The 15,023-nt window shown below is 44.8% G+C and overlaps 1 protein-coding gene across 4 annotated transcripts in view; it reads right to left on the bottom strand.

The window, feature by feature from the left end:
- The window catches only part of LOC130438796 (probable E3 ubiquitin-protein ligase HECTD4), a 47,070-nt gene that overhangs the window by 2,980 nt on the left and 29,067 nt on the right, over positions 1–15,023 (bottom strand). For 2 of the 4 annotated variants that reach the window (XM_056771013.1, XM_056771101.1), the window contains exons 44-72: positions 14,869–14,984; positions 13,483–13,586; positions 13,212–13,373; positions 12,953–13,101; positions 12,775–12,854; positions 12,504–12,667; positions 11,359–11,596; positions 11,070–11,206; positions 10,743–10,869; positions 10,534–10,671; positions 8,961–9,094; positions 8,669–8,829; positions 8,391–8,590; positions 8,087–8,292; positions 6,948–7,078; positions 6,130–6,335; positions 5,881–6,060; positions 4,563–5,797; positions 4,216–4,423; positions 3,905–4,128; positions 2,139–2,284; positions 1,913–2,016; positions 1,700–1,823; positions 1,364–1,554; positions 1,142–1,288; positions 942–1,061; positions 708–863; positions 526–629; positions 223–444 (exon numbers count right to left, since the gene is read on the bottom strand). In XM_056771013.1, coding sequence (XP_056626991.1) covers positions 223–444; positions 526–629; positions 708–863; positions 942–1,061; positions 1,142–1,288; positions 1,364–1,554; positions 1,700–1,823; positions 1,913–2,016; positions 2,139–2,284; positions 3,905–4,128; positions 4,216–4,423; positions 4,563–5,797; positions 5,881–6,060; positions 6,130–6,335; positions 6,948–7,078; positions 8,087–8,292; positions 8,391–8,590; positions 8,669–8,829; positions 8,961–9,094; positions 10,534–10,671; positions 10,743–10,869; positions 11,070–11,206; positions 11,359–11,596; positions 12,504–12,667; positions 12,775–12,854; positions 12,953–13,101; positions 13,212–13,373; positions 13,483–13,586; positions 14,869–14,984 — 5,614 coding nt within the window. The remainder of the gene's footprint in view (positions 1–222; positions 445–525; positions 630–707; positions 864–941; positions 1,062–1,141; positions 1,289–1,363; positions 1,555–1,699; positions 1,824–1,912; positions 2,017–2,138; positions 2,285–3,904; positions 4,129–4,215; positions 4,424–4,562; positions 5,798–5,880; positions 6,061–6,129; positions 6,336–6,947; positions 7,079–8,086; positions 8,293–8,390; positions 8,591–8,668; positions 8,830–8,960; positions 9,095–10,533; positions 10,672–10,742; positions 10,870–11,069; positions 11,207–11,358; positions 11,597–12,503; positions 12,668–12,774; positions 12,855–12,952; positions 13,102–13,211; positions 13,374–13,482; positions 13,587–14,868; positions 14,985–15,023) is intronic. The other 2 variants (XM_056771186.1, XM_056771273.1) reach the window with 1 other exon arrangement.

Genomic DNA, 15,023 nt, shown 5'->3' with positions numbered 1-15,023 from the left:
CATGATTTTCAGCAACAACAACAACAAAAAAATCTAGATCCTGTCCTTGTCTCTCCAAGTTTGATGATATATTTGTTTGTCACTGGGTTTTGTAAATACCTTACCAATTAACAGCATTAAAACCCAACCTATTTTATCATTTTAAAAGTAGGCTTCCTGAGAAAGAGCCAACAAGACAAACAAGGTTCTGTAAGGACCCAGACAATGTTTCATATCTCTTACATTTTCAAACTTCTTGAAGTAGTTGTAGGTGAGCAAGTCAGCTTCTTGAAAGTCAGTTTCTGGGTTCAGCTCTTCACCAACCAGACCTTTCCAGAACGATCCCAGCAGATCCAGAGGTAGAGGAACATCCGCCCGGATGGCAATGCCCAGCAACTGACCAAAGAAGTGCAAGAGCTGCTCCTCAGCGTAAGTGACGGGACACGGGGTCAAGATGAACTTCCCCTGAATGACATCAACATGGAAGCTGACACAAGCATGAACTGCCAAAGAGATGATGGCACGAGCGAGGGGATGTTTTCTTACCTTGTTGCGGTTGGCAGCAGCGCTGGGACAGGGCAGCAGAAGGGACAGGGCAGAACTCTGCAGCTCCTTACACACCTGCCACAGAAAGTGTCTGAACGATCCGCCTGAGGACAAACACAGCACATATAACACAAGCGCATAAATTCATGCCAGATAAAACAACGACGGTGTGTCACACTGACTGGTGCCGTGCACTTCCTCTCCGGTGAAGCGGATGTTGAAGGCGTATGTGGGGTCTCCGCCGCTGGCGATCCTGACGCACAGCTGAGACGAGGGCACGCAGGACAGCTGCCGCGCCGCCTGACAGAAGTACGTGTTTTCTGCCGCACGCGTCTCACCTGCGCAGACGCACGCATAAACATGAGGAACTCGAAGCTGGTACTGTGCTCTGTGTGACGGACGCTGCGATCACGTACCTCCAACAATCTCCAGCGGGTCTAGGGTGATCTCAGGCGCTGCGTGGTCTGCGGTCCGCTGCACGGTCGCGTTCAGAACCCGGTTCATGACCGTCACTTTGGTGTCGTAAAAAGTAAGACCTGCAAACACGACACAATGTCAATCAGATGACATCCTAGAAAGTAGTAAAGAAAAGGTGCGTGTGTGTCGAGCGACTGACCTTTGGCCTCGCACAGAAGAGTGGCGATGCTGTTTTGATAGTTTTGTGTCTGTCTGAGCTCAACCAGAGGCAGAAAGAAGCTCTCCAGCGTGCTGTTGAGTGACTGCAACAGAGCGAATCGGAGTCTCAGACTCTCCACCGGCACACCTGTGAGACCAGAGACGCTTTCATCAGACCGGTGTCGCGCACATCCCACACAACCCAGCGTCCGGATGGACTCACCTAACAAACATGTGACCTGAGGGTTAGCGGCGTCAGCGGCGTCCAGGTAAACCTCATGAGGATGCAGACGTGCGGGAGTGATGGCCAGATGCCGACAGAGACGGTTGACAAACTGCACCAGAGCAAAATCCATCTCAAAGGTCCATTTTCTGCTGGCCTTCTGAGCGTGACGCGAGTCGATACACGTGCATCTGAAACAAGAACACCATCAGCATCTTCACGATGAAACCTCTGCTCTTTTTCACAGTGTTACTTCAAGATCTATTCTTCTCACAACATCATCTTATAAAAGGGATATTTCATTTACTGACACTAGATTGATATGGCGGTACAAACCGTTCAAAGTGCAGATCGTAACCACACGCCAGGATGCCTCTCCAGACACTGCGGATGTCCTGTTTGGCTCGATCGAGTGTAAACTTGTGGAAACCCTCCAGGGTCAAGAACTTCTCTTCTGGCACTGTTGAATCAGATCAAACATTATTGAGATGGATCTACAGCAAGAAGCTTCCAAAGGAAAAACTGATCGGAAACTGGTTCAGCCGTGACCTTCTAGCTTTTTGGCAGGAGACTTTTCTTGATCTTTCTCATCGGGTTTAGTCTTCTCGGGAGATTTGGGCTTCAGGACCGTTTTTTTCTCGCTTAATACAGTTCTGGAGAAACGTGTCATATAAATAAACGATGTATATATTTAAACAATATATATGAAAAGAATTGAGACGTTTTGAAGTTAAAACGCTTTTCATGTGACCAGCGTGTGTAGGGCGACTCTCACCGAACACTGTTCAGCATGGATTTCTCTTTGGTTGGGGGTTTGGTGATGGGTCTCTTGGTACTGACCACTTTACCCTGGTGCTGTTCTTTGCCCACCCTGCTGTGTTTGTTCTTGTTGGGCTTCAGCGTGCCATATTTACGCAGAATCTTGCGGCACAAGAAACAAGATTTGATTTCTCATTCAATAACACATCAGCTTCTTCAAACACACACTCACTGAGCTATTGAATACTACATTGTGCATTACAGATACAGAGTTCTCATTCATGTCACTGCAAACCTGACATTTATTCTTCTTCAGAACACAAAATAAGACATAATGAAGAAATTTGATAACCAAACAATTGAACCTCGTCAACTTTCATTGTGTGAACACAAAACCACTGAGACGTTTCTCAAAATATCTTCTTTTGTGTTAACAAGCATAACAAGGGCGATTCGCACAAAGTCTTGGTTTCAAGATGTCAAACATGATTTTCTTAAAAACACGTCAACTATTTCTCTTTATACTCATTAAAAACAAGATATGACACGTTTAAAGGAATAGATTTCGAAACGTTAACTGATGGTTACACAATTGTAAAAGTTTTTACGAAAAAAGGGATTACAATTTCTCATTAGCGTAACCATTTAAAACGGTCAATCTGTGTTTTGCTAAAAACAAGCGAAGCTGTGATGGCTAAGCAAGTTTTTATTAATAGTACATTACATATTAAAGAATTATATTTTAATAGAATTTTAGACATGTAAAAATGTCTTTAAATGTGGAAAACTACCTGTATCGGTAATGAGAAGCGAAAAACTCGTGTACTAGTGTGACAAGAGAATATTAAGTTTTTAACTAGAAAAATATAAAGCAATTTGTTAACTTGTTTGCCATTTAATAGCTACTAGTAGATTTCTTCACATAAAATCTAAATCAATTTAAATATCTTTGTGTGTGTTTATCAGTTATCAGACACATATTTCTTCCATTATTTATCATTTTTATTATACATTAATATTCTGTCAATAATTTTTTGTTATTCAAGAACGTCTAGTAGAACATCCAATTGTTTTTTCGCAATATTTAAATTTTACTTAATTTTAAACTACAACATATAAGGCCATCTTCACACTTTACTTCTTTTTTGACAAGAATTAATTGTTAACTTTTTAGAATTGCAATCAGAAGTTATTGAAAGTGAAAATTAAACTTACATTTACAGTTAAAACAGCCGTTTCGGCCACCATTTTATTTGTTCGAGCTTGAGCCTTCTCGACCAATCACGTTCCTCGCATGTTATAATGGAAACAACAGGTCTCTGTCATTAGTTAGCTGTGAAAAAGGTGCTTGACGCAGGGTGTAGAACTTTTTCAACCTCAAAAGACACTCAGAGCTGCAGAAAAAGACGCTGGCTTTTAAAAAAGCGCTCTGGACTTTTTTTGAATACACGGTTTATTCCATATGATTATTATGTTAAACAGATGCTAGCAGCTTAAAAATAAGAATGAACACGGCCTAATACACTCGTGATGCGTTACAGTTACGAGAATTTCAGCAGAAAAAGCAACAAAATAAATAAATAATTCATTCCTATGTCAAAAAGATGTTTTGTCCAAGGTGAAGAACACAATACATTTTTCGTTTTCCAAATCTCTACGGTCACGACGTGTCAGTGGTTTCGTGAGAATCACCTACAAATAGTCACATACAGGTTTCCAAACACACGAGAAATGAAGCGTAATAGTATTAAAGAATGGAGTGTAAGTGTTCGGAGCGGTCACCTGTGTGAGTTGATCCTCCAGCACTTTCTTTGGCAGCCGTACGTGAGTGACAAACACATGCAGGAGGTTACCGGGGCTCGGCGAGTTGATCTGCTCTTTGCTCAGATAAATGTCTGACACTTTCACTGGTTTAGTAGGTGCCGGGCTCAGCATTTGCTCGGCGTACACGCAGCTTTTAAAGATATCGGTGAGCACGTCACGCGCCCTGGGAATCAGTTTTTCACCTACAAAACCAGCAGAGAACACATCTCTGAACCGGACCGTGACAGATCAGACAAAACCGCAAAGGTGAAACGAAGAGCTCAGCTCACCTCTGATCGACTTCTCAAGGAAATATTCCTCCAGGGCGGAGCTGCCTTGAGTGTCAAACAGACTTTGATTGACATTTGAGACGGTCAGGATCTCCTCATTGGTCATCTCCATTAGCTCCTCCTCCCTCTCCAGATTGGAAAGGCCAATGAGATCGCTGCTGTTGAAAAGACTGGCGCGGATCTTCTCCACCTGAGCCCGTGCTCTTACCTGCAAACCAACAAACAACAAAATCAGTAAGAACATGACTTGGGTTTTCGATTAGCATTCATAAAATATCTTTAGGTTTGAGTAGTTTAGTGTGCTAGAAACGCACGCCGTGTCTTGTGGTACCGCTGTGTAAACTCACCTCTATGACAGCGTAACCTTTGATGGGTCGTGTCACGCTGGCACTGATGTCTGGAGAGGCGACAGTATACACAGATCCTCCATCTGAGACGGACGTGGCGCCGCTATCCAGCTGGTCTCCCAGACTGCCGAGACTCCCTTGACTTCCTGTGCTGCAGAGAGACACGTCCAGACTCTCCTGACTGGAAACCGTGTGAGGATCCATAGGCTGTGATGGAGTGACCGCCTCCTGATCCGCCGGCAGCTCACTGGCCCCTCTAGAGATCTGACTGGTGGAAGGTGAGGTGCTCATCACCGGTGTCACGTTATTGCCGTTCAGGGGAAGATCTTTCCTCACCTCCTGAGTGGGTTTTTTAGGTTCCTCCTCCTGAACCGGAATGAACATCTCGTCTTTGAAGAGGCCGCCGTGAGCGTTACAGGCTCTTCGGATGGCGTTCCGCACCACAGCCTCCTCGAGGTGAGTCGGGATGCCCGAGAGCACCAGCAAGCGACAGTGGGCTGTGGATCCCACCAACGCTTGGCAGGCGTCTGTAACAGCGTCTCCAGTGACGCCCAACCCCTGCGGATCTTTGTTTGCCAGGTGTCGGAGAATCAAGAGTAAAGTCAAGCCACGGTGGAACCAAAGCATGTCCTCCGGCTTCCCTCCGCTCATGTTCAGCAAAGCGCCGTCACCATCCCTCGCGCCGTTCCCAGACCCGTGTTTCCCTGTGACCGCCGTCTGCTCGCGCTTCAGCTTCACCTTCTTGCGCTTCGAAAGCAAACTCGGACTCTGCGGCGTCTGTCCCGGGGAGGACGAGGAAGAACTTGAGGAGTCGCTAAAGTTGGCGGTACTAGTAGACGACGGAGCTCCCACCACAGACGTCCCCGGGCCGCCGCTCAGAGGAAGAGTCACCTCGGCCACCGCCAGGCAAACCTCCATCAGCGCGTGAAAGTAAGTGGAGAAACGGCTTCGCTCGCCCACCAGCGCCAGCGCTCCGCCACCACCTGTAGAAGAAGCGCAGGAACCGCCGACCGCCCCCCAGGTCTGCGTCTCGTGATCGTAAAGCTTCCGCAGTTCCGTCTGGAGAACCACGAGCACCGTCAGACAGGGGTTCACGAGCAGCGTGACAGGGCTGGACAAGCCCGAGGGGCTTTTGTGGCGCTCGAAGGCATGGATCTTGCGAAGAAGCTCCGCTAGCAGGTGGAAGATCAGCTCCTTGATACACGGAGCGAGATCGGTGGTCCACAGAAGCCCACCTTATAAAGAACAACAGCGTGTTAAATCAACCACATCCACGGTTAGTTTCACGTCAAGGTGAAGACAAGAACGCTGCTCTCACCGAACAACTCGACGACCTGAAGGAGCACAGAGGTGGGCACGGTGTTCAACTCGTCCTCAGATCGATCGCTGGGTTCTCCGATGCTGTAGGTCAGCAGCTGCTCTGCAAACGCCGTAGCCAATGGGAACTCAAGAGGCAGAGAGTGTAACACCAGCACCGCGCCGGGAGCAGGAGACACACCTGTGACACAAAGAGATGCTGTATATGATCGTCTCTCATGGGGATAATGATGATGTTTCTTTGACATACCCAGTTTGATGTGGACTCTGTCCGTGGGGATGATAATGCTGGGATACTGGTTGGCTGTGGGAGGAGGTGTGAGTCCTGTGTTTGATGGAGAGGCGTCCAGTGGGTAACAAACCGCTTCCATTAGATTCAGCTGACCGTTCCGCCGCACCTTATGACCGAGTCCATACACCATGACACGAGCCCATGGAGCCTTGTACAGAGAAGAACTGAGAGGAACAGCAGAGTTTATACATTACACATTTCACCCCAGACTATAGCGATTTCAATTCACATTAATATAAATACTGCATGTCTTAAAGATGTCTATGTCTGCTTTTAAAGTCCAAATGAAATTAAAAATCACAATGCCTATATTTTCATGAAATTTTGCAGCGTTTATTGTAAATCGTTTATCAATGTGGGTCTTTTTTTTTCAATTCCTGTGCTTTCATAATCTTCAGTTAAAATCTGAAAATGCACTTCCGTCCTGTAATGATTATCCATCTCAACTGACGTAAGTTATATGGCTTGGCCAGAGCATCTGTTAACTCCTCCCCTTTGACTGTCAGTCTGGTGCCAGCTCCATTTGAAAATGCAACGGTTGTTTTTATACATCCAGTCAAATCACAGTGTATGATGGAAGCCATTTTCTCATTCCAAATTCCATTTCAATGGAAATGCGTCAAAATAAAGGAAATTAAAACTATCGCAACTTCTGGTTCACAGGGACTTTAAGAAACTTCAGATTTATTGTGCATGTATCACTTTGTTTATTCTGAAGTATTTTCTTGCAGTTGTTACAGAGCTGACTCAGTGGAGTTTAAATGATATGTCCTCACTCTTTTCGACAGCCGAGCTGACTCTCTTTACATGAGACGACCACGAAGGCGGCGCCGGGGAAGTTGACGTCCATGCTGACCTTAGATTCGCTGATGGGAAACTCTTCCAGTGTGAACTGCTCAGGAGCGCTCTGAATGAGAAACAAACACAAAATCTGCTGATCGATGGACAACTTTAGCACCTTTGTATCAGATTTATAAGTCAGTTTACAAAAGCCATGTTTGCAACGTCTCTGGACAGCTATTAACATCATAGCAAGTCAACAGTCCTATCTCCTTGAATGGCAGATATTTCTCTAATTGCTGACAAAAATCATGATTAAACAGCACCTTTCCGATCAATAATTAAACATAACATGAACTGTATCGTAGCTTTGGTTCGCAAAGCTTAAATTGCGAAAAAAAAAAAAAAAAAATCACCTTTATCGAGGTCGCCTCATCTAGTGTGCCTCACGAGAGCCCCAAAGATTCGTCATTCTTTACTGATTGAAGATTGGCTCGTTTTACTGAAAGGTGGGACTTCCCTCGCTAGAGTGGCCATATTTAGAGTTGCATTCTTCGCCATTCATTATGACAATAATAATAATTCATTACATTTATATAGCGCTTTTCTGCATGGGCAATCAAAGCGCTTTTACATGGAAAGGGGGAATCTCCTCAAACACCACCGATGTGCAGCATCCACCTGGATAATGCGACGGCAGCCGTATTGCGCCGGAACGTCCACCACACACCAGTTTATTGGTGGAGAAGAGACAATTTTTTAGCCAAACTAAGTGGTTTACATGGGGGATGATTAGGAGGCCATGATGTTTAGAGGCAAATGGACAAATTTGTCCAGGATACCGGGGTTACTCCCCTCCTCTTAATCGAAGGACATCCTGAGATTTTTAATGACTACAGAGAGTAAGGACCTCGGATTAACATCTCATCCGAAGGACAGCAGTGCCGCATCTTGTTAATACTAATATCCTTGACGTTTCTCAGTAAAAGTACAAATAAAGATCATATTAAATGTTTATTTGGAGCACGAGGGCTTAAACAACCTAATGTTCAAACAAAATTAACATTATAAAACGGTCTTGACTGTGAACTAGACTGCTCCAAATAAAAGAGGCCACTATGAGAACCTCTTGTACCTGCAGAAAGCAGCAGATTTGTCTGGTGAGCTCCAGAAGGCTGTCCTCGCCCTGATGAAGCGCTCGACTGATGGCCACCGCCAACCACTCGCGGACGCTCGGGCCGTGACCCTGATAGAAGAGATCGGTGGGCGAGCAGCTCTGACCCTGCAGCTCATGAAGAACAGACTGAGCCAAGAGGATTGACTTACAGCTGATACTTCCATCTGCACACACACAGACAAACACACTTTAAGTGATCATCGCTGTATCATCTCATTTTAACTGATGTAACTTTATCTCACAACTATCTCTATGACCTCACCTATTTCTCGGACCTCACCTGGCAGAGGCGGAGCCAGCAGCTGATTGGACAAGAGCTGCAGGTGCTCGAGGGTGATGTCACGCACAGCAGGAATGTGGAAGAGTCGTGTAAACGTGTGAGGGCTCTTGGGGGCAAAGATGTTGAGCAAAGCCATGCGACAGTAGAGACGCGCCAGAGCGCTTTCACAGCGCAGCAGTTCCCTAAACACAAAACGCAAGACTTGATGAAGACCGCCTGTGTTTAGATATATGACATGGGAAACGCAGGATGTGCGTTACCTGTGGATCTGGATGTTGCTGCTGTCTAGAGACACCAGGCCGTTGGCCGCAGCCCTGCGTGATCCTGCCGGCGGTCTCTCCAGCATCTCGATGGGGTACCAGTACCGAACTAACACACCCTCACTCCGCAGGTATGTCTCCACCTGAACCAGCTCATTCACCTGAATACACACACATCTGATTATTTAACACAACATGAATATCAGAAAGTGCATTTCTAATCATCATTTCTCATCTGTGTTCTCTACAATGCATCAGAACTTGCAGATTTTGAACCCACGGTGAGACTCACAGAGTCGACATCCAGCACGACTCCATGCAAACCGAAGGTCTTCATCATGCCCCGGATGGCAAACTTGGGTAAAGCTGTGCCACCTGTGCTGCAGGTGTTGTTCCCTTCAGGACAGCGGATGCCCACCGTCAGACCTAATGAAACAAAATAAACACAAGAAATTAATAATTTAAAGCTGCAATCTCCATTTCAAACGTGGTGCACTTGTGTTCAAGCCAAATTAATCCAGCTGGACAACTTAATGTAGGCAAGTTTTGCTACTACTTTTACTTCATCCTCAAATTATACAGAGTATGTCCTCGTAATCGAAAAAAAATCATATCTTTTTTAAAGCAACACTATGTAGTTTATGTCTTGAATTTGTAGTATTTGAACAATTGATAACCGAACGAATTCTACTGATGCTGCTGCCTGAGCGGCCTCCTAGCGGTTAAAACCACACTCTGTAAGTTTAGTGTTTCGGGTCGGTACACAATGCCCGCCCATCTCCTGCCAAAGGTATCTGCAGGTTTAAAACCTTTTAGTACCTTTTTAATACCGTGCAGAATGAAATTGAAGACAAATTTGCACTTCACCATGTGGTAATGTCCTGTCCACTCAACTAACGAACCCCCCGTGAACGTATAGTTTGTGAGTTGGTTCCACCTAGTTTGTTCTGCATGACAAATAGACGTACATGATTTTAAAACGAAAATAAAATCTTCTTTACGGTGTCAGTTCGACTGCATTTCTAAGACCTTGGAAACGCGAATTTAAGACAGTTTAATGCTAATTAAGGTCTAATTTTGACATTATGCAATTTAAGATTTTTAAGACATTTTAAGTATCCGCGGACACCCTGCCTGTGGAAGAGTGTGAAATGGTCTCCAAATGACGTTTCTGCATTCGCAGGTTCAATCAGAACACTAAAGAAATTGCGCTAAACGTGTATTGCGCTGCCCACGAAGAAGTTTATACCATTCATTATGTTATTTATGACACTGGTAACAGACAATTGCGCGTATCAACCACACGGGGGAGCCCGTGAGCAGAAGTTCTCTAGTGTTGCTTTAACATGCCACTAAAATGCTATCATAGATTTTTCCTCTACTTACATCCGACATGCTCCATTTAATCAGCACATCTATTCATTTATCATTTTAAGCTTCATGTAAAATGAACCAGAATCAGCTTTATTATTTGCACATACAAGGAATTTGTTTTGGTGACAGGAGCATCCAGTACACAGAGACCATAACACAATAGAATAGAGTATACAGATGGTTTAGATAAGGGCCTATGGGTATAAAAGAAATACAATACAATAAACATAAGATAAATATATAGAGAGTAAAGCTATGTGTGTATGTTAATATGTACAAGTAAAAAATAAGAATAGACTATTGTAGTACAAGGAATGTGCTTTAAACAGCAGAATGAATGAAATATAATTTACAGAAAAAGTTATATAAAAAATAGACAGTGTATTATCTGGAGGATATAATTAATGTATGTAAAGATTACTAGATTTTCAAACGTGGCCTTTCATTCAAATCCTTTGTGGGTTTGATAGCAAACATGCCGTCGCTCTGACCTTTGCGGACTTTGTCAATGGTGAACTTATTGGCCTCATCTCTGATGTCCTCAATGGTTGGAAGGTAAAGATCACGAGGAACGCCTCCGTTCTCCTCATATAAGAACTCCACGGTCTGACGTGCAATGTCAACCATACCTGTGTGTAGATGAACATGATTAAAGACACCCGACTACACGGTGACTGAATCTCAGCGATGAGACGCTCACCCAGCTGCAGAGCTCCTTTAATCTGATCCAGACCAGACTTTCTCTCCGCCTCATTCCTGAAGCGACGACGGATGGTCGGGAACACTTTGGTTTCCCAGGCTTTCACCAAAAGAGCGTAATGATCCTCCTTCGTAGAACGAACACATGAAGACAGACGATAAGAATGGATAAAAACTCCTTGGTATACTTGTATTCAGTGTATTTTATGTTTGAAGATCATGTGCCTAGATTATGTCTGCTGTCCTAGTGTATGTCCATGTGAGTTTGATTTATTATTGTAAAAGTCTTTTGAGGAGCATTGTGGATGAGGTGATGTGCTCTGGATACCCTGGGAACATCTTCATCATCTTCATCTTCACTGTCATCATCAGCAGTGGGTGGCGGGTGAGTGTTTGGTCCAGACACCACCAGATTCTCATAACTCAGCTCGACCTTATAGTGACAAGATGCATCGGTGTTGTATTCTGAGAACACGAGATGATGCACAATGACATTTTTACATTCTGTTCCCCAGCTATCACAAAGCTTCAGCAGTAGAAAGCATCAGTAAATTCTAATAAGGTGTAAACTGTTAACAGTGTGTTTTTGAAGGAACTGCCGTTGTGTTGAGACTCACGTTGTTGTGCGGTGACAACCGAAGCGATTCGACACGGGGGTCCGTGAGAACCGGAGTCAGATGCCACGCTGGTGCCGGCGTCGTTATCGCTGTCTGATGCCATGGCGAAGGGCAGAGCCTCGAAGTTGGCGCTGATTTCTTCCGACAGGTCCATGCAGAGATCAGCGGCGTTGCGGTGCGCCTGCCCCTCCGCGTACGCGAACAAACGGCACCCGAAGTTGGCATGAATCTTCGTATTCTGAAAAATGTGATGTCATCTTCACTGTTTCCAGTTAATAAACAAAATCAGACAACATTTTTTCTTGCAGCGTCTGTCTGTAGATATTACTAAACAGCAAATGTCAAACATTAAAGTCGGGGTGACTGCTATCTGAAATCGACAACAAATCACACTTTTGCGTAAAAGGAACACGCCCCTTTCCGCCTTGCTCCGCCCTCGAACGTGCAGAGCCACGCAGGCATGAAATGCTTAGCTTTATCACAGCTTAGACCAACTGAATAATAATGCAAATGAATAAAAATAACACGAGTAAACAACGACGCTCAAAACTGCTCCGCTGAACAGCTAATATTAAAACAACATATCTTGGTTCTGACAAACAGCAAAAGCAATGTTACTCCCATAATGATCCAAACCAAAGCAACCTCCTTGGGAGTGATTTTTAGACCATCTTGCCCTCCAACATCTCTCTGCTGGAAAGTATCTCCATAGTATGGTAGTGTAGAGAGTGCTAGCCTATCTCCTCTAAAAGCCTTCGCCATAGTACCGCGAGTCCTAACGCGTCTCCGCTTGAAAGTCTTTATAATAATAACACGTGTCCCAGCTCCTACCTGACTTTTATCCTACTTTTATGCATACAACCCACAGACTCTTTACTTTATGTAATAAACAAGACATTTCTAAAATCTTTCTAATGCCCGCTTGCTCTCTTCCCTCCGTCAACATGAGTGGACACGCCCCTTACCTCCGATTGGCTACAAGTTTGTTTAGGTACTCGGCCCGACGCAGTTTTCGAAAGCGTTTTTAAAAAAGCACTTACCGTGCCTATAAATACTAGAAATCGAATAATGACCTGGAACAAAATTTCAATATGGATGCTTTCCTGAAAATGTCAATTGTAAGGCATGTTTTTTCCTCCTCAAACCTTTTTCTGAATGTGGACGACAGGCCACATGCCTCCGGCTACGTCCTCCAGGTAAGGCGAGAGACGCTGGCCACAGTAGGTAAAGTACACCCTGCCTTTAGGAGGCTGTCCAGGAGGAGGCGGTGTTCCCTCCAAACGCTCCCAACCTATACCTGCAACATCACCTGTGCCAAAAAACATCCCAAGCTTTGAGATTGCGTTTGAACAACATGATTAGCATCACAATCAAAACACACCAATAAAGCTGGTCTGTGTCAATGTGAGATCTCACCAGGAAGCAGCGCTACATCCAATCTCACGCTCTTCCACTGCAGCAAACTGGAACCATTATAGTGCACGGCTCTACCGTTACTAACACAACGAGAGAGAGACATAAATGATGAGAGATATGATCCTGGACAGAAGAGGAAGTTATAGCGCAGAGAAAGCCAATGAATGTAGTTGAGTACTTGTGGAAGAGACAGGTGCCCACAGGGTTGGTCCACGCTCCGTCTCTCTTCTCTGCCTCTGGAGAAAACCCAAAGGAAACTATAGGACCGCTGTCATCCTCGGAGTCTCCGTAAGAGATGATCTCAATCTCCCAGTAAAACGAAGGAGCCTGGAAACCACACAGACGAAGGACAGAAAGAGTTGAGTTTGAATGACGAGCAGAAGTCATGCCTGATAGATTCGCACTGCACAAATCACACAAAAAGAGTCAACGCTCACCTGAACGGGCACCGGTGAGGTGGCGTAGATGAAGGTCCCTCTGGGAAGACCTCCACCGGCGCTCGGATCTGCCTGGAAGGTCACGGAGGTTAAGCGTGACGACAACATACAGGCACGTACCGGCGGGAAGACGCGTGACGGACACCATGTGATTTCCTTCGGCTGCAGTGACAGAGAGAGCATTTGTGAAGAATAAATGACATGCTTAGCTGCTAAACGACGAGAGTTTTTTGTGTTTTTTTCTGGTGCTCTGTGAGGATGTTGAACTGACCTGTCGTTGATCAGTCTGTAGGGGCGGTGGAGGAGGACGAGCACAGTCTCTATACAGCATTCGAACCCTCTCACACTGAGCCTCCACTACACCCAGACGCTCTCCTACACAAACACACACAATACTTGTGTTATAAAACAAGGTCTCTTGAAAACACGGATGTGCCGGTGACACCCACAGTGGCACACCTAAAAAACAGATGCAGGATTATTTTTTATAGTCCTAGGGTTTTTCTAAAGATACTCTAAAGAAACTTCTAAAGTTTACTTACTATATTTGTTTATTAAAAAGGTCCTAATTTTTTTTAATTAGTTTCGTTAAAAAAGAAATTCTGCCGACATTCGGACTGCCAAGTGCCGACCAATCCGCAAACAGCTCCCTGACTGTGACGTGACCCCAGCATCTTGAGAGAGTTCTCCCGCGCGTTCTAAACAAAAGTAGAATCTTTGACTGTGCAAGCTTACAATAAGAACCGTTTTCAGAGCGACTCCTACAGAATAATGAAGGTTGCTGCGTCCTTGCTTCCCGGATCAGATGCGTTTGGCTACATTGGAAATATTACAGCACTACAGATTTGGAGCGGATGGTCCTGAACAAACAGTGTTAATGTTGGCTACGTCAGAATTCATTCGGCAAATGCGTTTGCATCTCAGGCAAACCCGAGAATAGTTTCCCACATCAGTTTTACACCCAGTCTATTCTGTAGCGTTATTTTTTGCACATTCACTGACAATGAGGCACGCCCTCCCTCGACCCTGCAGATAGCTTTGGATGGATGAATGAATAAATGGATGGATGGATGGCTGGCTGGGTGTCAGTAGCCGGGTTTCCATCCAAAGTTGCAAATTTAGATTACGCGCAAAATTGTAATATCGCAAAACACATTTGTCAATAAGCACCGTTTCCATTCAAATAGTCAAGCGTCACGTCCTAATAAACTGACACTAAATATCAGCAAGGAAAGTGAGAGAAACCACTGAATCATTTTCATACATAACAATACTTGCACAAGCAGACGATTACGAAACACAATAAATGTGGTGCTTTTGTGGGTGCCTGCTGTTTGGAAAACACAGTGGTGACAGTTCTAAAAGGCAATTACAGAAATACTTTGACGACTTTGCTCAGGTATGATATGTTATAAGATGATATGTAACAAGATCAGCGGCCTGGATAGTCAGGTTACGCGGTCTCATAGCGCAGTTGCGTGACTTTTTGGAGGAATTTATTTATCCATCACCCATCATTCGCATAAACCCTTTTCCGCAAAAAATGAAAAACCACCTCAAGCGAGCGTAAAAACGTTGTTGAGAATCAGGCTTTCTAATTCAAAAATTTTGCGTTTCCATCACTGATGGGAAACCTTTTATACGGGTGAGCACTCACCTGGGCTGCACTCTTGTGCGATGAGATTGAGAACCTCCACAGCTGCAGGACACTGCTGAATAAACTCCTCACAGAAGGAGCTGTCCTCCAACAACTGAGCCATCACCAGACACGCCCTGATGTACACAAACACAGAATAAACACTACAGACACAA

The sequence above is a fragment of the Triplophysa dalaica genome, chromosome 1, assembly GCF_015846415.1.
Source record: "Triplophysa dalaica isolate WHDGS20190420 chromosome 1, ASM1584641v1, whole genome shotgun sequence".
Lineage (NCBI taxonomy): Eukaryota > Metazoa > Chordata > Actinopteri > Cypriniformes > Nemacheilidae > Triplophysa > Triplophysa dalaica.
Note: the sequence above shows the minus strand (reverse complement) of the source record. Positions and strands in the feature narration are given on the sequence as shown.